Below are 22,827 nucleotides of genomic sequence, written 5' to 3' on the forward strand. Positions count from 1 at the left end.
CCGGCCAATGAAATGTGGAACTTACTAAAGAAAAGTCTTGTGATACCGATCCAGATTGTTTGCCGCCACTTTGGAGCCTTTTGCTTCTTTTGCAACTCTTGCTTTCCGAATTATGGGAGTATTCGATTCGATATTCAAAGCCCGTATTTCTTTAGTATTCGAGCTCTGGTAAAAAGTTTCGCTGTTAAAGCACTTTCAGTTCTGGCCAAGACACATGTTTCGCCTGAAGGACGAATCGTTGATAGGAACAGCAAAGTATTACAATATTCCACGAAGCATGTCTTGCATTTTATGGGCAGTATATATAGCGGTAGACGTTCGCTTACTAACTGAACACGAGTGGTGTCACGCGTCGAAAGGCACACATGAACAATAGCGCACTCGATAACCGCGAGCACTCGCACTCCCAACGCTGGCCTAACGTGGAGAGCCTGCAAGGCAGGGCACGCGTGTTTGTACCGAATTGAACGTTCCATGCTGCCGCTCCTCGGAAACTCGACAGATCAAGTCGTCTCCAACACTGGGCGCGCGGGAAGGCAGCGGAATCATGGCACAAGCTTGCTCGCCTTAGCTGCTTGCGTTTCCAGTCGCAGTAGGTGACGTCACTTCCAACTTCTCCAAGCGGCTGGGCGGGCAGGCTGGCTGCGCATGCGCCGTCGCACCCGGGACAGCACGGCGACGGCGCAAGCGCATATCTGGTGTGGTTCTACGGGCAAAAGTGTATGGAACAGCGGATTTCGCGACAAATGCAATTCGCTTCTCCGCCTATGAATGTAACTTGAAATGGAGGACTGCTGGCCCAAACTTCGCTATGCAAACTTTCTATTGCGCTCAATTTCGCTGTTGAGCGCCTGAATTACGAACGAAATAAGTTTTCCGGTGAGCCTGTGGTCCGTGTACTTCTGCTCTCGAGTGTACGTGTGACTTGCTACTGCAAATAAAAAAAAACGCGTGTTCCCTATGGCTTCCTCACGCAGCGTGCGCCACCGTCCAGAGCCAGCGAGCGTCGAACGCGGCAGCAGCGGCGAAAGCGTGAGACCGGCAGCGGCGAGGGCGTGGACCGCAGGTTTTCGGGTCACGAGACGTCACGCAAGGAAGAGCACGGGGCTGCCGCATCGACGAGCCAGCGCCTCAGCATAGTACAAAAAGCTCTAAGCGGTACGAGCTTCCGTACTTCAAAGAAGGAGCACGTACTGGTGCGGTACAGGGGGAAAAAACGCAAGAATTTCATACCGCAGCGACACTGCGGACGAAACATTGGTGGGGATATCCTCGAATTTCCATCAGGGGCCCGCGGATATCCGTAACTTGCTAACTTGCGCACATCTCCCCGAACGTGACCGTCTGTTTGCGTTCATTTCCATTATTTAACACGATCTGCACTAAATGCGTTCCTGTGGGAAACGCTGTCACGCTGATAAACATATGTCTATCATGACCTGCAATTAAAGAAAGTGCAGCGATAATTAATGTAAATGCACGTAAGATATATTACGAGTATTATTTGGAGACAAGTCCCACATGGGTAGCCTCTGTAGGTTGGATTAGAAACGTAATGGCGTCGAAAAAACCCGGAAGGATTCGGGGGGAAAGACGCTTTTTTTCTCCCGTTTTTTTTAATAGCACAGAGATGGTGAAAAGAAAACGTTACAATTTCCACATACAGTTATATTTGCCGTTCTCGGCTATGCAGCCAGCGTATGGTTCTAGAAGCTGCGACCTCAAGAAAATGGCAGCACAGTTCTGAAGTGTCTTCGTTATTAGCTCTCAGTCCCACTATAAAAACATAACGTAGCTTCAAAAGTAGCCGAATACAGGACGCCCTCTGGGTTTTGGTTCGGGACTGGAGTCTGGGACTTCGCGAAGCACGTGGGGGCGTCTACTTTGTCGCAAGGCCTTTGCATTAGTCAGGCGCGGTCACTTACAGCGCCTAGGCTGTTTCAGATAGATTGGCCATCTACCAATTGTGAACGAAACTGGTCTTTGTTCGGAAATATTCGTCACAACCTTCGCGACAGGCTCATAAACGTGTTCAAAAGCTTGTCAACTTACAAATTTCAATGTGGAAGCAGCCGCAATGGAGTCTAATGCGAGTGCTTCCAGCAAGAGCGACGCGGACGCTGAGTAACATTTTTTCTCAGTTATCAGATTAGCGATCTTTCGTAAAAGAGAACAAAGCGTTCATTTTATTTTCTACGTGTTATCTAGGTATCTAGGTATTTACCGTATGTACTTAACAGGAAACTTTAGGTCGGGCCCAACTCAGATACGGCCTATTCAAATGTAAAACGCAAGAATCGCTTTTCTAAGATAACCTCTGCACCGATTTTAATGAAATTTGTTGCGTTTGAGCGAGAAAGCTAAATTACAGTGACTGTTGGAAGCGTGATTTCGATTAGGGGCGTAAATTTTGTTAAAGAAATTTTAAAGTATTTGCAAGTTCGAAAAAAAAATAGACGCACGAAATCTATATATTAATAGCTCTGCATCAAGAACAGATATCGCGGTTCTATAAACGACATCCATTAGATCATTCAAAGCGGACAAATTCGATATGTCAATTTGTGTCTTACGTGAATTTGTTACGTTTTGTAGAAGGGTTCTGAAAAGGCTGTATTTCAATACTATATATATTTTTTTATTAATGTGTAACATATCAGTTTTGCCCACTTTAGATGTACTATCAGGTGCAAATAATGCAAGTGTGATGTCATTTTTCTCTGCTGACTTAGAGCTGCAAATTTAATTGTTTCTTTTTCTGAAAATTTTCGGTATTTGCCAATTTTTAATAAAGGATTGACTATCTGAATCAAGAATTTCAAACGAACAGTCAGTAGATTTTAAGTATTTCTTTTAAATGCAACAAACTTCGTCAAATTTAGTGCAGTGGGTGCCGAGAAAAACGAATTCTCCTTTTGCATGTATTTAGATAGTAGCACCCGAGCTAAAGCTTCCTCTTAAGGGTCATTATTTTTTACTGCTCGCATAATAAGTATAACCTATTTATCACTGGAGTTACAATTTTTTCTCAATTTCCCGAATTTCCTGAAACAAAAGAACGAAAGCTTTCTTTCTCCCGATCATAATTTCTGGATATTTTGCACCCGTATGTTGCAACACAAAGGACGTCATTTTCGCGCTGTGGAAATTCGCACGTGAGGCTTGGATAGTAGCCCTTTTGTGTGCGCGTGCGCGTGCGTGTGCGTGTGTGTGTGTGTGTGTCATGCCGACCAAATGACCCAAGTTGTCTAACAGCTTAGACCGCTGGGTATGTACTGGTGGTTGTGATCCTGTCGTGTGGTCACTTCATCGCAGTCACTCCAACTTAGTCATCCGACTCTCGTCTTGCTTCGTCCTCACGCATTCGTCAACGTACCGCTCTCATGACGCCGTCATTGTCATTCTGTCTTCGTCATTCCTGGTCTGTCGTCCAGCACTCTCCTGCCATCGTCGTCCAACCTTTCGTGCCGACCAAGCGAACGAAGTTGTCAAATAGCTTGGGTCATTAGGTATGTGCTGGTGCTTGTGAAGCCGTGGTCGTTACAGCTGAGTCATCCAGCTTCCGTCACGCTTCCCTCGTCGAGCCATCACCGCCATGCTGTCTTCACGCAGTCGTCATGCATTCGTTACCACACCACTGGCCTGATGCTGTCGTGGTAGTTACACTCGTCATTCCAGCTACGTCATCTGACTCACTTTCATCGTGCGGTCATCATCGCGCCTTTCACGCCGCACCAGTTAACAAAGTTGTGTAATAGCTTGGGCAAGTAGATTCGTGCTCGTGGTCGTGATGCCGTCGCGGTTGGCCCGTCGTCGCCATTCCAGCTTCTTCATCCGACCCTCGCTATGATGTCGTCTTCACGCAGTCGATATGCATTCTTTGCCGTACCATGGTCGTGATGTCATAGATTTTCTATCTTTGTCATTCCATCTTCGTCGCCCGACTCTCGTCGTGCCGTCGTCCCCGCACTGTCATCGTCATTGCTACATTGCGCTGACGACGTCCAAAAAAACATGGACGCTTAAGCTTCGCCTTTAACAGTGGAACGCGATAGCATTCAGAGATCCCTGACCGTTTCTCACACTTCCCGGCAATTGCAGCGTATGTAACCGTGATGTTTAACGGAAACCCTTGCCTCGAACGTTATGCACGAATGTGAGCTTTGTGGTAGAAACGCGGCCTCTTGCGATGCGGCGGAGGCGAGCGCCAGTGGATTGCAAGGAAACGGGCGCGCTCAAAATGGCGGACGCTGCTGCGGTGGGTCTGTTAACGCCGCGGCCGGTATGTGTGTGTGAAGGTTTTTTTTTGTTTTGTTTTCGCGTAACAGAATAATGTTTTCTCGTATAGTCAAATTACAATTCGAGAGCTATCGTGTCCGCAGGCTGTGTGCAAGTCCTAGTTTACCATTTTTTCTCAGCATTTTAGCTTGAGAAATTGAATTCAATCAATTCCTTGCGTATACGTTCCCTCTAATTGCTTGCCTGGGTGTACGTGGTTCGAAAAACTTGTTGCCGCTACGCCCGACGCCGATGCGGGACGCCGGACGCCAACGCCGGACTTTATGCGACACGACCTCTTTAACGCTGTCGCCTTAAAAACGACTGCTCGTGATGAGGGTAACAGACATCGCGAAATTGACGAATGCCGAGGATCAACAGAACACGAATGCTAGGCTACCGCTCATGTTTATTCTTATTCCTTATCAGGGCGAAAGGCTTAAGTGGTTCGTTGCATTGGCTCATACCCGAAAAAGGCGGCGCTCATACTCGAAAAAAGCGGCGTCTAGTCCAGTGATGCAAGAAATTTAAGGAAAGAAGGGTGGGAGGGAGAGAGGAAGGAAGGAAGGAAGGAAGGAAGGAAGGAAGGAAGGAAGGAAGGAAGGAAGGAAGGAAGGAAGGAAGGAAGGAAGGAAGGAAGGAAGGAAGGAAGGAAGGAAGGAAGGAAGGAAGGAAGGAAGGAAGGAAGGAATATTTAGATAGCGCATTAGGTGCTCACAAGTATCGTTAAGGAGGTCGACCTACAGCGCCATGGGTTTACTTCACACAGCGGTTCGTTATGTCTCTCCGATCGTAACCATAATTAAATACCACGCGTGCAGCGGGCTTTCGCCTTTTCGTGTTACTGCACTGTAACACGCTGCCGAACTTGTTTTTCTCCAATAAATTTCAGTTGACAGCGCCCTGCTGTGCTCACTCATTTTTCTTAGTCCTTCTTTCTCAACCGCGGGATCTTTAGCCTGGATCTAACACGTCGACACGGGCACTGTCTTGGAATAAGTACTCGGATCGAGACTTTGTTGTAACGTTGCCGTTGTTGAACCGACGGTGTCCCCACCCACCAGCTGTTTGCGGACGCCCTATAGAAAATTGATGCAACAGAAACGGCAAGGCCGCCTCTAGAGGGTTATGCGTGCCGACAGGGTTCGTACGCGATTTCCACGGCACGCACCCCTACCCCATACGTTTCACCCCTGAGGAAAGCCTAGTGCCGCGCCGATGTACCGTTGCCGCCGCTTATCAACGGATTATAATAGGCGCCATGGTACACCGCGGCCCGGCACTAGGCTTTCCTTTATTTGTACCATTGTGCCAAATTATAACCCGTGGATAACCGGCGGCACCGTGGTTTTAAACCCGTGATCTCTCAAGCAGCCGACAAGTACACTGAATCCGGAGGCCACGGCTGCGAGTTGTCTTCTACTTGAGCTGACGTTTCGGCAAAGAGACTACAGCGGAGGAAGCAGGAAAGGGACGGTCACTAGCGCGGACTCTCTCTCTCACTTTCTATCTCTCTCTTTCTCTCTCTCTCCCTCTCTCTCACACACACACAGGCGTGCAACAAAGGCACAGCAATTTGAAAAGCACTAAGCCAGAACAAACCATCTACATCGGAACACTAGATGCCAGACTACCCAAATACTTAGAGGTATGACATTTCTTTTACGGATGGGACATCTGTCTGCGGCTGCTATTTGTATAATTATTCTGGCAAAATCACTGATACTTGACCATATTTCTCGTATCTTCAAGCTGTGCAACGCAACGGCACTGAGTGCTGTGCAGGCAAGGAAATATTTCCTGCCTTTCTTTTTTTTCCTTCAGCTTAGATTCGTGCAGCCTAACTTGCACACATCTGCTGATTTGCCCTTGTCTATTTCTGGTTCTGCACTGTAGTCGCTTTCACTGAAGTTTCCAGGTGGAGCTTTCCTCTATTATTGAATTGAATCTAAATTCCATGACAAGGAAAAAAAAAAGTTACCAGTAAGACAGGTAAAAGTTTTGATAACAGCTTAAGGAGCCCTGACGCCCTAGCACACGGCAGAGCATAAAAGCGTGCGGCTAAGGGAATACAACCTACTAAGAGGAAACACATGCGCGAGTTATGGAACGTCGCTTGAGAAGGATATGACAGCGCAGGCGTAAAGAAAAAGTAAGCCATCGTATCACATCACTATGGAAATACTAAACGCAGTTCTTTGGGTGATATACAAGATATGTCGATGTTATTTTCATTTGTTATGCGGTTTAGAAGTGTAGGCAATTGAAATTTTAACATTTGACCTCCGTAATTGGTTCTACTTTTGGCGACACACTACACTTCAGAATGGCGAACATTTATAAGCAAAAAAGTTTTTTTTTCTCGCCTAGCTAAGCTTGTTATGGCTTAATTATTTTTCCGTAAACGGCATAGTTTGTAATCATACCTTGATGTAACCTGAATGATGTGGTGCTTCTTAAATAAGGATGCAGTGCGTCAGCGATGTAGGACTTTACAGGCTAGGCGTGAAGCGTCTTTTTTGCAAGACATGCAAGTGAAGACGGTTATCTTAGTGTTGACCGATTCGAGCCTTTCATATTCGTGTGATCCTTTCAGCTCGTGCAGCTTTAGTACCTCAAGAAGCCAAAAAAACATACACCGAGGACAACACAGGGGAAAATACCCGTGCTTACTAACTGAAATAAAGGAATTCTGAATTGATGGAATTGAAAGTGGTTGAAAAAAACCAACTTGCCGCAGGTGGGGAACGATCCCACGTCTTCGCATTACGCGTGCGATGCTCTATATACGCAATGCGAAGACATGGGATCGTTCCCCACCTGCGGCAAGTTGTTTTTTTCATCCACTTTCAATTCCATTTATTCAGAATTCCTTTTTTTTTCAGTTAGTAAGCACAAGTAATTTTCCCCTGTGTTGTCCTTGGTGTCTGTGTTTTTTGGCTTCCCATATGATTAATACAAATCGGGCCCCTCGGTTAACCACCCTTTCTTCTCGTTTAAGTACGTCAAGGCACTTCAACCGCCATATGTCAATGCCAATGTCAACCGCCATATGTCATGTCAATGCACCTATTGTTTTCACTAACCCTTCTTCTCGGCCCACCAGAAGAAGTCATCATCTTAACATTGTTCCTTTGAATGCAACGATTGACTGTTTTAGGTTTTCCTTTTTTCCGCATACAATTGTGATTTGGAATGGCCTTGAGGGGTCCTTGCGCGAGTTACCAAGTGATGTATTTGCCAACCTATTACCTAATCATGTTCATTAATCAACTAGCTATTCCTGATATTGTTTTTTCTATTGTTTTTCTTTTTGCCACTCAAATGTATTCTTCAACTGATTGACATATGTATTCACTCACTCCTGCAATATCTTGCTATGCAAGATGGCAGTATATGTAAATAAATATCTCCAATGCTTTTTGCCGTAACTCGAGCGTGACGTGAGCCCTGCGCCGTTTCCCCGCAGACCCGGATTCCTTGACGGCCGAGCAGGTGGACCGACTGGTGCGGGCCGTGTGCGGGAAGGCCGTCAACGACGACGACAGCGCCGAGATGGCGGCCAGGTTTTGCGCCTGCGTCATCGCGGTGAGTCGTAAGCCCGCGAGGACGCGTCTTGTGCACCCTCGTCGAGCCCGCAGCTTAATTTTGTCGTGCTCCGTGATAGATCTTTACGACGTACAATTTATTAAATCTCTGAAAGGGGTGGAAAAATTGTTATCCAGCCGACGGTACACACGAAGCAACGAAGTAAGTCAAAACTGGTTTCTCACCAATGAAACGCGAGTTTTTCTTTGTACCTTCGTGCTACAGTCGAGTGGATGACAACTTTTCCTTTTTCGAACCTTCCACCATCTTGCGGGCTTCCGCAGAACTTATTTTATTTGTTACCACCATGTCCATGCGTTGCATAGATGCAATTTAACGCCGCCCGAAGTGCGACGTAAGTAGCTTGATTAGGCTTTTTTGGGGGGTTTCTTTTTTATGTTTACCATTTAAAGTTGTGCACAGTACGGTACTATGTCCGGAGATCACTTCAGCGCTAAATTTCGCTGAACCTCGGCCGGGCGTACGCAGACCCACAATATTTTATGTCTCTCATGTGAGTAACAAAAGTTCTTGAGCTCGTCTAACATTCCAGCAAATTGTAATGCGTTTCAATATTGACGGCGTCAGTCGAGGAGTCTGTTCTCAAATTAATTTCCTCATCTTCGATATTGAGTACATTTTTTGCCACTTGAATGCTGTAATTCGGTAGACGTATTTCTTACCTACGTCTCTGAAGGCCTCTGGCTGTTCATGGGCGCGGTAAATTATTATTATTATTATTATTATTATTATTATTATTATTATTATTATTATTATTATTATTATTATTATTATTATTATTATTATTATTATAACGACCTAGGCAGTCGGCGGCGATTCAACGACCGGACATTAACGCACATATTTTACAGGCTCGCACGTGTTATCATCCGAGAACATTTTCCTGCTGGATTGGACCTTCATCCGGTTTTCAAGCCATCACCACTTCGCAAACGTCATCGCAGAAGGCCTTTGCAAAATCACACCAGCCTCTGGAAACCCTGGCAGAAACGCCTACTTAAACAGCCTGCAGCACGGGACGCTCTGCAGTCGGTGGCGATTCAACGACCGGACATTAACGCACATATTTTACAGGCTCGCACGTGTTATCATCCGTGAACATTTTCCTGCTGGATTGGACCTTCATCCGGTTTTCAAGCCATCACCACTTTGCAAACGTGATCGCAGAAGGCCTTTGCAAAATCACACCAGCCTCTGGAAACCCTGGCAGAAACGCCTACTTAAACAGCCTGCAGCACGGGACGCTCTGCAGTCGGCGGCGATTCAACGACCGGACATTAACGCACATATTTTACAGGCTCGCACGTGTTATCATCCGAGAACATTTTCCTGCTGGATTGGATCTTCATCCGGTTTTCAAGCCATCACCGCTTCGCAAACGTCATCGCAGAAGGCCTTTGCAAAATCACACCAGCCTCTGGAAACCCTGGCAGAAACGCCTACTTAAACAGCCTGCAGCACGGGACGCTCTGCAGTCGGCGGCGATTCAACGACCGGACATTAACGCACATATTTTACAGGTACTGTGCTTACCTTGTGAATCTAACTAAGGGTGTTGGCCGCCGACTGCAGAGTGTATCTTGTTGAGTGTTATTATGGACAATTGTATTGCTTGTAACAAACTACTACCCGATGATGGTCGTTTCATTACTTGTTCGGAGTGCGGGAACCCATATCATTTGGGTCAACATTGCTCAGGTGTAGCTCAAAATACTTTCGCAGCGAAGAGTCAAAGTAAACGTGAATCATGGGTGTGCAAAACGTGTCGCGCGGTAAAGCAACGAGGGGGGGCGGGCTCACAGTCTGCGAGTACGACTCTACCAGACGAAGTCACTTCAGAAGCCACATTAATGTCAGAGCTGGCAGGTATTAAGCAAACTTTGACCTCTTTGCTGACTTTACATGGAAAAGTAGATTCTCTGCTCCTCCTCAAGGCAGAATTCACAAACTTGAGCATAACAATGAAAGACCTAGAAGAAACAGTCTCCTTTTTGTCTAAACAATACGACATGGTGTTAGCACAGCTTTCCGCCAGTAAAGAACGTGAAGCTGCGCGTGAAGCACAAATTACTGACATGAAAACGCAACTGGAAACACAGGCGGAACAGCTGCAGCAGCTGCAACAGGATCTAAATGAGAGCGAACAGTATGGCAGAAAAGTAAATATGGAAATCGAAGGGCTACCTGTCAAACACGAGGAAAACCTAAAAGAAGTCTTATCGAGCATAGCCAGCAAACTGGAGCTATCAGATTTCTGTAGCTCTGATATCGAGGCGGTGCATCGCTTACCAAACAAACATAAGGTGAACCCAACAGTTCTAGTACGTTTTTCTTCCGTGACCGCAAGGAATGCGTGGTTTGATGCGCGGGGCAAGCTAAGACGCTTGCATCAAATTGGAGAACTGCCGAGGCTTTTCATCAATGACAATCTGACAAGAATGAACCGAAATCTGTTTTTGCGAGCTAGAACTACAGCAAAAGAAAAGAACTACAAATTTGCATGGGTCAAGGGCGGAAGTATTTTCGTGAAGAAGAATGAAGATGCACCCCTGATTCGAATTAAGAGTCTAGCCGATATTCTTAAAATTTCATAAGCAACATGGCAACGAATTTTTCCTCTGTCTCAAATTTCAATGAGTTCAAAGATATATTTGCTACCAGCCGTGAACACGGTTTCACAGTAATTAGTATTAATATCAGAAGTCTACGAAAATATTGGGAGGAATTTAGACAGGTAGCGGAATCAGTCGCAGATGTAGTAGATGCATTTATAATAGTGGAAACAAATGTACCAGAGGACTGCACTAACATTTACAATTTAAAGGGTTACAAAGCCCATTTCATGTCACGACAGAAACGACGAGGAGGGGGCTTAGCAGTGTTTGTTAAGATAAGATATGACACTGTGGTTACAGACATTTCTTTAAACCACGCCGAAAGTTTGACAGTAAAAATTACGCTTACGAACACAGAATTATTGTTGATAGCTATTTATCGTCCACCTAATCAGTGTCACACGGTTCTTGCGTGAACTTGAGGAAATTTTAGAAGGCCACAAAGCAGCAGATCAGATTTGTTTGGCGGGTGACCTAAACAATAATATATTGAACATCAGTTCGACTACTGTGTCGGATTACCTCTCCATCTTATCAACCTATGGCTTACAAGTGACTATAAATCAACCTACAAGAGAAGAACTTTTACAAAATAGACTAGTATCCTCCTGTCTAGACCATATAGCAATAAGAGCACCGAATTATTCTTTAGAGTCATCTATCATAAGGCAAAAGATAGCGGATCACTATTTTGTCGCATGTCGCCTTAAGACACTTTTACCCCTGCCCGGAAAGGACAAATCAGAAGAAAAACATGACAGTAATCAATTAAAAGTGCAGATTTTAAACAAGAGAACATTTGATCATTTGATCGCACAGTTTAACTGGGCGGAAATGATTAAGGATTGTAATTATGCTAAAGTTTATGAAAAATTTTGTGAGCAGCTGAAAAAATTTGAGCTTTCTAGTATGTACACAATAACTAAAAAACAAAGGAAAAGTTACCCCTGGTTCACAGCCGACATAATGAGAGCTATTTCCAACAGAGACTGGTTGTGGAAAAGGAGCAGGCGTGCGCCGAAAAATCAAGATTTGAAAACTGAATATAAGATAGCGAGGAATAGGGTCGTTACCCTCTTGAGATCAGCAAAACGGCGGTATTTCGTAGACAGATTTAATCAAGCACACAAAAATTCTGCAAAAACTTGGGCTTTAATAAATACGCTCCGAGGCAGTACTGCGGCACCTGCGAATTTCTTGGAATCTTTTTCGGAGAAGCCAGATGTAGTTGTAGATAATTTCAATAATTTTTTCACGCGTTTTTCTAACACTACGCAGTCGCAGAGACACACTTGCTCACTCAAACATACTGTTCAAGCATCTGCTTTTTTGCCCACGTTGTCGAAGGAAGATCTGAGGCGAATAATTTTTAGTTTCCGACCTAATAAACAACCGGGCATAGATGGGTTGGCTGTGGCCACACTAAGAAGAAATTTTGATACATTAGCAGACATAGTGCTTTTTATGATTAATGGTTTTATAAGCACCGCATCAATTCCGGAGACCTTAAAAACGGCGATTGTTAAGCCACTGTATAAAGCAGGAAAAAAAGATGAAGTTGAAAACTATAGACCTATTTCTGTTTTGCCTATACTCTCTCAAATACTGGAAAAGTTTCTGTTTGATTGCATGACTTCCTTCTTAAAGAAATTTTCAATCCTAACACCAAGACAGTTTGGATTTGTTGCTGAGCGAGGTACTATTACACTGTTAGAAGAGTTCACAGATGAATTATATTCTGCTCTAGATAAGAACCTGTATAGTTGTGCCTTGTTTTTAGATTTAGCAAAAGCGTTCGAAACTGTAAATCACGATATTTTATTGGAAAAGTTGTTTCGTTTGGGTTTCAGGGGACCCTTTTTTGATATTATTTGCAATTATTTACAGGATAGATCACAGGTGGTCATGGGCAGTAAAGAAATTTTTAGCGGTAGAAAATATATTACAGCTGGTGTTCCACAGGGATCCGTCTTGTCCCCTCTTTTATTCAATTTATTTATGAACGACTTTCCCACGATAATTACAAAGGCCACTGTGTATCAATATGCAGATGATACAGTTCTACTCACTCGTCATATGCATTATGAAGAAGCAATTAGCGCCCTACAAAATGCGGTCCATAAGGCTATGCAATGGTTTGAAGAAAACTGTGTTTATATCAATGCTAAGAAAAGCAAAACCATGTGCTTTCGAAGTCCATTAAAAACTCAAAAAATGAACTTGCCAATATTTCTGCATAATGAACATTGTATTTCATGTAAATGTACTGCTGTAGAATATGTGGAGACATTCAAATACCTGGGTATAACGTTCAACAGCGGTGTGTCTTGGCAACATCACATGGCATTTTTGTGTGGGAAACTACGTAGTGTTGCATATTTACTTTTCAACATAAAGGGTTTAGTACCTCTACCAGTCAAGAAAATGATAGTGCATGCACTTGCGTACAGTGTGCTGAGGTATGGGATAACGATCTTCGCCTTTTGTACAGAGCACTGGAAAAATCGGATTGATAAACTACTAAAAAATATATTAAGAAATGTGGCTTATGGTAGTAAACTTAACGACAATAATATTTTTGAGGAATTAGGATATTGCACATTGGAGGGTTTATTTACCAGAACTGTTATTATGCGGCATAATTGGAGCGATGAATTCAAAGAGGCATACGATACACCTCGTTTGTTAAGAAATAAAAAACGTTTTAAGGTACCCTATTCCACTACTAAGTATGGTGAAGCGAGAAGAAGTGTATATATCCCAAAAATATTTAACGATTTGGCCGATGAATTCTTCTTGGCAACTTCGAAAAAACAGTTGAGGAAATTATTGATGAAACGGTGAAATTTACTCCTGATCTTTACTTAAGTTGTTGATGTGTTTCTCTTTTATGTCATTGTCTGTTAACGGATAATACTACCAAACATTCTTCTCAAAGTAGAAAAAAAAACGTGTTATTATGTATATGTCTACCTTTTCACTTTTTATGTAAATATGTAACCACATCGCTGTACCGACTCTGCCGGGCCTAGTCGCACAAGTCCTCGTAGACTTAGACAGGCCCGTTTCTTTGTATTGTGTTTGGATGTGTGTCAATAAATATTATTATTATTATTATTATTATTATTATTATTATTATTATTATTATTATTATTATTATTATTATTATTATTATTATTATTATTATTATTTAATACATACTGCTAGCCTTATATGTAAGGCTGTAGCAAGGTCGGGACACAGGTACGATAGTGGTTTCAAACATGGTTAAGATTGTGTTAACAATGCGAAATATTGTGAGCATGGATTAAGGGCGATACGGACACTTTCCTGGAAGTCAGATTAATGCAAGCATTCAACATACACAATGTCATTGATAATTTGGAGTAAACACTCAATAACAGTAAGTGAATAATAATAATAATAATAGTCCAAGGACGCCTAAGCACTTCTTATATGTTGTCACTGCGAAAGCATTAATGTCCAATTGAACGCCGCTGAACAGTAATCATAGTGTTGCGCTGCAAGTAATGTACCATAGCGGTACGTGCTGCCCAAGCCAGCAAGCAGCAGCAGCCTGCGGTGCCAACGACGTATGCCATCGACGTCCAGCGCGCGACGAGAGACCGAGGAAGCAGCAGCGGCCACCGAGGCCGGCAGACGCGCGCAGCAGCTAAGCCCAGTGGAGATGCGAGAGAGAGATACGGAACGCGCGCCGGCTTCCGAGAGCGAGTGTGACGTGGCGTCGCAGCAATGCCCTCTCCCCTCACGCAACACCTGGCGCAGTATCGCGGCAGCAGGTGTTCCCTCTCGCCCGCTCTGCTCCGTCCAGGCGCACTTGTGACGTGGCGTCGCAACCAGTGGGAATTTAGGTGCCGTTTCACTGCTACAGAAGACGGGTTTTTCGCTCAGTGGACCATTTGACGCTTTCGCATAAACAATAATAATGTGAAAAGTTTGGCAGAAACCATCGACAGTGATTGTCAATGCAATAGCCCGAACGATCGTACGAACGGAGCGAGCGAGAGCCTCCTCTACTCCTGCAACTTGCTTGCCCGAAAGCAACCGCTCTTCAAATCAAATCAAATTTATTTCAACATACAACTGACGCTGAGGACCGTGGACAAAAATCCAGCAAGGCTTGACGTGGTCCGTGGCCCCGTTTTACATGCAGCAATATATACAACAAAGGATGAGCGCAGTTAAATACAAGAGAAATTTGAAAAAAATAGGATTTCCACACTAATAACTGCGAAACATTTTTCATGATAACTATGAACAAGCATTAGACAAAAGTAAAGCATACATGATGAGTAATTCTCATAAATACACCTAGTCATGAATACATCACAAAATGCATTAGAAATAATAAAAAACGTAGCACTATGTACAGCTCTATTATAAGGCAGAATATATGGCAATATTTCAAGGAGCAGCTTGCCTTCCCGCGAAAGAGCGAGCGAGATAAAATTGAGGGGCTTTATAAGCAATGTCAGTGCCCCTCACACCCCCCCCCCCCCCCCTCTTTCCCGGCCCTCACAGCAACTCGGCTGCGCGGGAGCTCACGCGCCACATGGCGTCCTGTAGGCCAACCGGAGATGGCGAATACGACGCTGTCGCGGAAATTGAAATTAATGACGCTCGGTCCTAAAGCCCGTCAACGCACCACGGGTATAGGATAAGTGAGTCCGGTGGACTCAGTAGAGCCTGAGCACTGTCGTATCGCCATACAAAAAAAAAGGTACCTGGTCGTATGGGAAATACGGCAACGTACATTGTTGCAACGCGAAAGTACGCTGCTGGACGCTGGTTATTTTTATGAGAATATATATATATATATATATATATATATATTCGGCAAAGGCTGGTCCACCAGCCGAAATGTCAGTCAAATATACTGTGCTTATTGAACGTACGTCGTACGCTTCTTCATTTTACTACCGAGGCCGGCGTGATTTCCTCAGCCATATATATATATATATATATATATATATATATATATATATATATGCATGCGTGTGTGTTTAAAAAAATATGGGGTTTTACGTTCCAATACCACCTTTTGATTATGAGGCACGTCGCAGTGGAGGACTCCGGAAATTTTGACCACCTGTTGTTCTTTAACGTACAGTACATGGGTGTTTTCGCATTTCGCCCCCACCGAAATGCGGCGGCCGCCGTGGCCGCGATTCGGTCCCCCGGCCTCGTGCTCAGAAGCCCAATACCATAGCTACTGAGCAACCACGGCGGTTATATTGGCACGTGTATTTGTAAATCTCCATCGGGCAACCACGTTTCACCGACTAACAAATGTTATCGCACAGCGCAGGACGCGCCTGCGTGTATCGGAAGTTTCTCGAAAGTTATCGATGGTTCTATCCGCTGTTTTTAACGAACCTTGTGTTATCTGATTTTATCCCGTGAAGGGAATGGTGTGGAACTTTGTGGAAGACACGCGGGTCCCAGTGATTAGTCTAGAACATTCGACGACTGATGTATAAAAGCCGACCCACTTGACCCACTGATCAGATTTTGACGATCGCCGACTGTGTTCGGCATTGTCGCCGTTCTTTAAGTGTAGCCTGTTTTTGTGGGCACAGGTTCGCCCAATAAAAGTTAGGTTCGTCTTTAATGCGATTGCTACTGTGTTCTTTATACGTCACTACCACGTGACTATATGGTTGCCAGGTAAAAACACGAAATAGTAAAAAGTGTAGGGTGGAGCGCAATAGCTAAGAAAAATTTCTTTTGTGTTACTTTATTTGCAGTATACAGCAGACCGCGATAGGCCCAAGCAGGAGGAGCAATTAAAAGATGAATGCAAGGACGCATCTGAGTTGCAAACATAGGCAAGGGGAATGCATGGGAACGAATAAATGGTTCAATAGCACACACTTAAAATCAAGCATATGAAATAAAATTTAAATGAAGCGTATGCAATAATCAATAAAACACTAATAACACTACCAACCCCCTGCCGATGTCGTAATTGAACAAATAAGAAAACACACAAGTACGTGTACTGTGAATCAACAAGATCAGTAGCCTTAATGCTCTCTGTTAAGACTGATCGTAGTTTCTTCCACTCACTCATTGCTCGACTGTTTAGGTGTCAGTTCTGGGGTTGTGTGGCGCTGGTTGTTGTGACGATGCCTGTTTTGCTTCAAGTGACCGAGTTTGGGTATGCTGTAGGATACTCGAGATAAACTTTCTAGAGGAACTTTATTCTGTTCATATTATGCCCTCTTTGGAGCGTATGGATATCCTGTTTTTTTATCGGGGATTTAGGACAGTATGTGCGTCGATATTTAAAACAAAGCTGACAGCCTTGCGCTGTATTATCTCGAGGGCACTTATATTAGTTTTTGGGTAAGGGTCTGAAATAACGCAAGCGTATTCCAGTTCACCTGTAATGATTAACAAATATACGCAGAAATGTTTAGTTTTAGCCGGAGCATGCTATATTTTCTGCCTTAGAAGACAGTTTACGGAATGCTGAGTCACAGATGTTGGAGATATGCGAGTTGCCACTTAGGTTTCTGGTTGTCGCACTTAGGTATTTATATTCAACCAAGTTTTTGATAGACAAAACGTAACAACTCGCCGAACTAAATCGATTCTTCTTAGCTACGGCAATCCGTTGTCTCGCGTCTGCTGCATGTAGTGGGATAAGGTTTACCTTGCCGCTATGTCCGTTACCGTAAGCCAAGCGCGGCGTTGTAGTGGCTTCTCTACGTCGCGTATTCTTCCGTTAAATAAACTATCCATTGATTAGACCACCAAGTGGCCCACACCATTGAACACGTTTGCTTTGCATTCGCGAAATTTTCTTTCGATGTCTATCTGCACTGAAACATGACTTCACTGAGATGAAAGCCCCACGAAGGCTAAACTGATGGCCGCCCACGTCGAGGACAAGACAACCACGTAGTAGGGCTCCTCTACACAATATTCCTTCCTGTGGAGAAGCGAGCTTCAAAGACCACTCCTTTCTCTTTCTTTCTCCTCTTTTTTAAAACTCGCACGTAGGCTGCAAGGATACTGAATCGCAAGTGGCATTCTCAGCTTGTCATCTTCAGATCTAAAAGTTGGCGTGCTGCTTACCCTAATTGCAGGATCTTATTGCAAACGAAGATGGCCTCCCTTTCTCGTAGTACCCACCCCTTTGTTTTCCAACCTAAGTTCATGATAGTTTAGTTTCCTTACGTCGCCGTATATATTTAGTCTCAAAACGACGCTGGGTCTATGGCCAAGAAATGCTCGTCAGAAATTTAAAAAGCAAAAAAGCACTTACAGCTCTGTAATTTCCCGGAAGCTAGTGTCATCATAGCATGCTATTAACCCTATCTTGCAACTATCTTTAGAACATTTGCGATGACCGGTGGGTTATCAGTTACAGAACGCGTGCCGTGAGATTGGAAGCGCAATTGAGGACGGCAGGGAACTAGTGTGGATATATGGGCAGCACCATCGCTGTGTACCAATTTTCTGCACGCGGCCATTAAGTCCATACGTACAATTCTATATATCGGAGGCTGAGTTATCACAGGGCACGAGAACTAGTGCCGTTGCTGTAATCTCCGCTAAGGTTGGATCTTCTTCTGGGAGTAGTTCCGTTTCTACCGTTTCGGAATCTTCTTCACGACCTCTACGGTGCAACTTCGGAGTAACCCGGAAATGGTATGAAATTTATCTGTGTTTAGTCTGTTAGAATGGAGGCATCCGAAAGCAGACGTACGCCGAGTGCCAGAAAACGTTTGTGTAAAATGGACGCTAAAGAGGTAAGCACTCGTCACTTTAAACTGATGTAGTAGACTTTTAAAGCTTAATACATTAATTTCCGTGGTAAAAGCTTCATTATTATAAGGCGAAATGAAGATCCATACTTCAGTTTTTCAACTACGGGAGGAAGCCCCATTGCCATTGCGTCAGTAGGATACATGGCACAAAACACGTGCGGAAAAGCCCACCGGCCCCTTAAAGACCCGCTCAAGTGCGAGACCCCCCCCCCCCCCCCCCCCTTATCCTTCAGAACCCGCCTTTTTTTACGGCGCGACGGCGCATGCACCTTGCCTTAGCGGGCTACATGCGGGGCTCAAATAAACGTTAAGAGTAGAGGTGGGCGAATATGAAATTATTCGAATATGAATCGAATATCGAGTCAAATATCGAATAGTCAAACGCGTACATTTGCAGGAGCAATGGATACTGCAGTATAATTTAGTACCGCACCTGTGCTGACTAGTGGAAAATGGCTAACTATCCGGAACAACGGATCAGCCTTCAACAAAAGATCAATTATTGTCATTAAAAAAAAAAACTTCATGAATAACATGTCAAACTTTTGAGCCAGGTTGCGATCAATCTCTTCAAGAAAGAATGGCCGTTGTATGGCCTTATTTCCATACAACGCTAAATAAATGGTTGCCAAGAGAAAACGCAACAAAGGGGGGGGGGCAACTGCTGATGACATTGCATGCCGTAGACACATGTAAACTGGTCGGTCACAAAAAATAAGCACCACCTGATGTAGCGTAAAAGATGAAATTTCTTCATGACTAGACTGTCACGGACAGTAAATGACAGCGTATACAAGCAAATATCACAGGTTGTCATGTATAATGTTGTGGCTTAGGGTGACGTTAGGGCAAGGAATCCACCAAGCCCATCGACTGCTACGTCAGGTTGTAGAAAATGAAGGAAAAAGGGTTTATTGGCTTGGCTACCTGGCTACAGTTACGGAAGCCCACTCCACGCGAGAGCAAGTTAAATGTCCGAGTTCATATCAGGACCCTCTGACCTCACTCTCGAAAAGTATCCGCTTTTAATGCCATCGTCTTCCCTAGACGAGTCGTCTAGAGAATCTGAAGACTGTCCAGCACCAAATCGCACTCCTCGACTTCGTAGCGATACCATGCCCATCCTCCCAACAACCCGCAGTAACTCCGCCTCCAAAAACCCTGGTTTTGGTATATTGGCAAGAAAGAAACCTGCGACTCTCAGGTCTTCGACGTTGTACCCCTCCTTTTCATCTTTCGCTCAGGCTGCCAAGTTGGAGCGAGGTGAGGGCCTTTTGTGGGACCCGTCAAGACTCTGTCTTCACGCTTCATTGACATCTGGATAAGCGCTGATGCATTGATGGCGGTTTCATCATCAGCAGCAGCAGCCTGGTTACGCCCACTGCAGGGCAAAGGCCTCTCCCATACTTGTCCAACAACCCCGGTCATGAACTAACTGTGGCCATGCCGTCCCTGCAAACTTCTCTTGCAACCTTTTGCAAACAAACAAACAAACAAACTGAAGAAGTTTGGCGGTTTGACTCGTGGCAAATGCCCTATTGCGCCTTTGTGGTGTTGAGAAGTAACAATAGGCTCCTGCCACGAAACTGCAAACTCGGCTTGCATTAACCATTTTGTTTCTGCATCGCTTCAAAAACTTTCGGTGCCTAACCTTCAATAATTTGCAACTTTGTTTACTGAGTAGTGAACAGTAACAGGAGCTTTACGTTTCTATTTTGCGAAATATTTGATGCGTTTCTGATATTCGAAAATACCGAACCCTTTCTTCATGAATAATAATACGAATAGTCGGTGTGTGTAGTTGACTCATACTCGAAACTTAGAATATTCGCGCACCCCTAGTTAATAGCTATCACTGTGACAACCTGGTTTCAGATATCTGGGTGTCCACCAGGTGCTCAAAGTCATTAAATTGCAACAACGGCTTCTCTAATCGCAAGTTTTGTAGTTAGAGAAAAAGAAATGTTATACGCCTAATGGTAAGAGATTTAGCAATGGGATAAATCAGCTCCCATAAGGGTGTAAACAATTAAAAAAAATATGGGGTTTCACGTGCCAAAACCCCTTTCTGATTATGGGGCACGCCGTAGCGGAGGACTCCAGAAATTTCGACTACCTGGGGTTCTTAACGTGCACCTATATCTAAGTACACGGGTGTTTTCGCATTTCGCCCCCATCGAAATGCGGCCGCCGTGGCCGGGATTCGATCGCGGCACCTCGTGCTTAGCAGCAGAACACCATAGCCACTAAGCAACCACGGTGGGTGCCATCCATGCAAGACAACTTTATGGCTCACGGTGTAGTCCAGACCACTCGGACAAAGGCCTGGCCTCTTTCTGTTTTAAAGTGGAGTTGAAGTCTTACGCTACGCATGTTTTCGGCACCGCACCGCCTATCTCGCTTGCCGTTCCTTTCCTTAACGCTGAGCACCCCGTATTATATGCTCTGCTAAGTTAGTCATGTCGTCCGATTTTGTTTCTTTTGTTAAAAAAAATCGCAGAAGGAGCGAGCAGGTGTGTTCATCAACCGCCTTCTGTGCACCTGCCGCAACTGGTTCAAGCAACGCGACCTCCTACTGCCCAAGTTCACCGCCGCGGCACCGGTGGAGCCACCGCCGGAGCAAAAGGATAGTCACCGGTGGGGGGCCTTCGTGAGCTTCCTGTCCGTGCTCCTGACCGCTATCCCTGGAAAAGGGAAGGCTTCGGCGGCCGCGTCCTGCCACTCCGGACACATCTTCTGCCTGGCGTTACTTCTGTGCGAGTCCTGCAAGTTCATGATACACTCGCCAGACCTGGACTGGTACACCCAGGTCGACATCCTTCTAACGTCTGTTCCCCAATATCCATAGTTTTCTACGAAAATTAAAAGACGGAAGCACTGGGCACTATAGGGTTTAGGAAGCTTGCAATCATGGCTGTTCAGCCAGCACGGGAATGATGGGTATAGTACATTGATTTTTCCGAAAAAATTCGTCCATCTGGCTTCAAATGGCTTTACGACTTCGCGAATTTATGGTTTTCAACAAAACGCTGCAATATAAATACAACGATTCGCAGTTATTATGCGCGCGCGCGCAAAGTGTTATTCCCTTCCGCCTTTAGAAAAGTGTAACTCGAAGCTTGGGCCAATAACGGCAGATAAAGCGTGGTAAATAAAGCCAGGAGAGCGCCTGAAGCCATAAGCACGAAGATAAGAGACAGAGCCATGTACTAGCCTCTGGACAATTGCAACTCCGAAGCTCCCTCCAATAACGTTAGTATAAAACTATATATGCCCAAATCGGCCGGAGCCGTTGTTTTGCAGTGAATAATCGTTTATGCCACGTTTCTTGGTATTGCATCGTGGTAACGTGTGGCTGCACGCACAAAAATGCCACGCGTCAGTCTCAAATGTTTTGCCGGCTTTTTTTTTTCGCCGCATTATCAGTGTTACGAACTTATAGCTTTATGCGCAAGACGCGCCTACAGTGCACCCAAAAATTCTTTAACGTTGTCGCCAATTTCAAAGCTCCATATGTATCATATTGCGCGCGTCATGAACAGTGCAGTATAGTTTTCATGTGACGTCTCGGACGCAGCTTCTCGTAGCGCTGGTACCCAAACATGGTGACCACTATGACGCCACTGCACCTTACCATCTCGCGTACTTCACCTTGCTTTTTTTTACAGTAAAAGTCTTCACCGGATTACCACTGTTTTCAATTTGTCGTTCTGTCGTTTCTTGTTTACTCAGCTTCTCCAGGTACTAGTATCCTAAGATGGCGACCATCATCATGACTTCAACGAAAAATATCTCATCCGCAGATCGAGTGCATCCGCAGTGCGCTGAAAACCGCGGGCATGACTGCCGAGCGAGCCGCGCCCGCCCGCATGGCGGCGCTGGTGGCGTGCCTGCGGGACGAGTTCTTGACGCCCGATGCCTCCGCCGAGACTCGGCAGACGCTGCTCGAACTTCTAGAGCTGCACGCTTCGGGGTGGAAGTTCTCAGCCCAGCAGCAACTCTACTATGCTGCGCACAGTGGAGTTGCGGAACCCAAGTGTGAACATGATCCATCGCCCTTACCCCTGCCCTGTCGGACCGCCCAGTGAGATTGGACGGCGATGCGGACACGAAGGGCCTAAAGGCCAGACATTCCCATCGCAATCAACAAATACGTTTTTCGTTCGTTATGGATAAAATAAATACTTCTTGTCACTGCCATCTATGGTTTTGGCACCGTCTTCAATCTGATGACTCCCGAGTGGCTATGGGGTTGTGCTGCGGAGCTCGAGGTTGCTGGTTCGATTACCGAACGCGGAGGCCGCATTTCTATGGGGGCGGAGAACAATGAGACTCGCTGCAATGTGCATTGGGTGCACGTTTAACGGTATATACGTGGTCAAAATTAATGCCGAGCCCTCCACTTCGGCGTCCCTCTTAACCCACTGTGCACTAACTGCGCAGTTTTGGGACGTTGAATGCCACAATTCAACTAATTTAGTTCGACGCTACTTTACATTCTGGGAAATGATCACGAAACGACGCGG

At 45.0% G+C, this 22,827-nt stretch overlaps 1 protein-coding gene across 1 annotated transcript in view; it reads left to right on the forward strand.

Annotated features, from left to right (window-relative positions):
- Nucleotides 1-22,501, forward strand: part of LOC139049528 (MIF4G domain-containing protein B-like) — a 43,174-nt gene extending 20,673 nt beyond the window's left edge. Inside the window, exons 3-6 of the mRNA XM_070525064.1 lie at nt 978-1,158; nt 7,748-7,866; nt 20,802-21,110; nt 22,105-22,501. Coding sequence (XP_070381165.1) covers nt 978-1,158; nt 7,748-7,866; nt 20,802-21,110; nt 22,105-22,389 — 894 coding nt within the window. The 3' untranslated portion in view covers nt 22,390-22,501. The remainder of the gene's footprint in view (nt 1-977; nt 1,159-7,747; nt 7,867-20,801; nt 21,111-22,104) is intronic.
- The last annotated feature ends 326 nt before the right edge of the window (nt 22,502-22,827 follow it).

This window comes from Dermacentor albipictus, chromosome 9, assembly GCF_038994185.2.
Source record: "Dermacentor albipictus isolate Rhodes 1998 colony chromosome 9, USDA_Dalb.pri_finalv2, whole genome shotgun sequence".
Taxonomy (NCBI): domain Eukaryota; kingdom Metazoa; phylum Arthropoda; class Arachnida; order Ixodida; family Ixodidae; genus Dermacentor; species Dermacentor albipictus.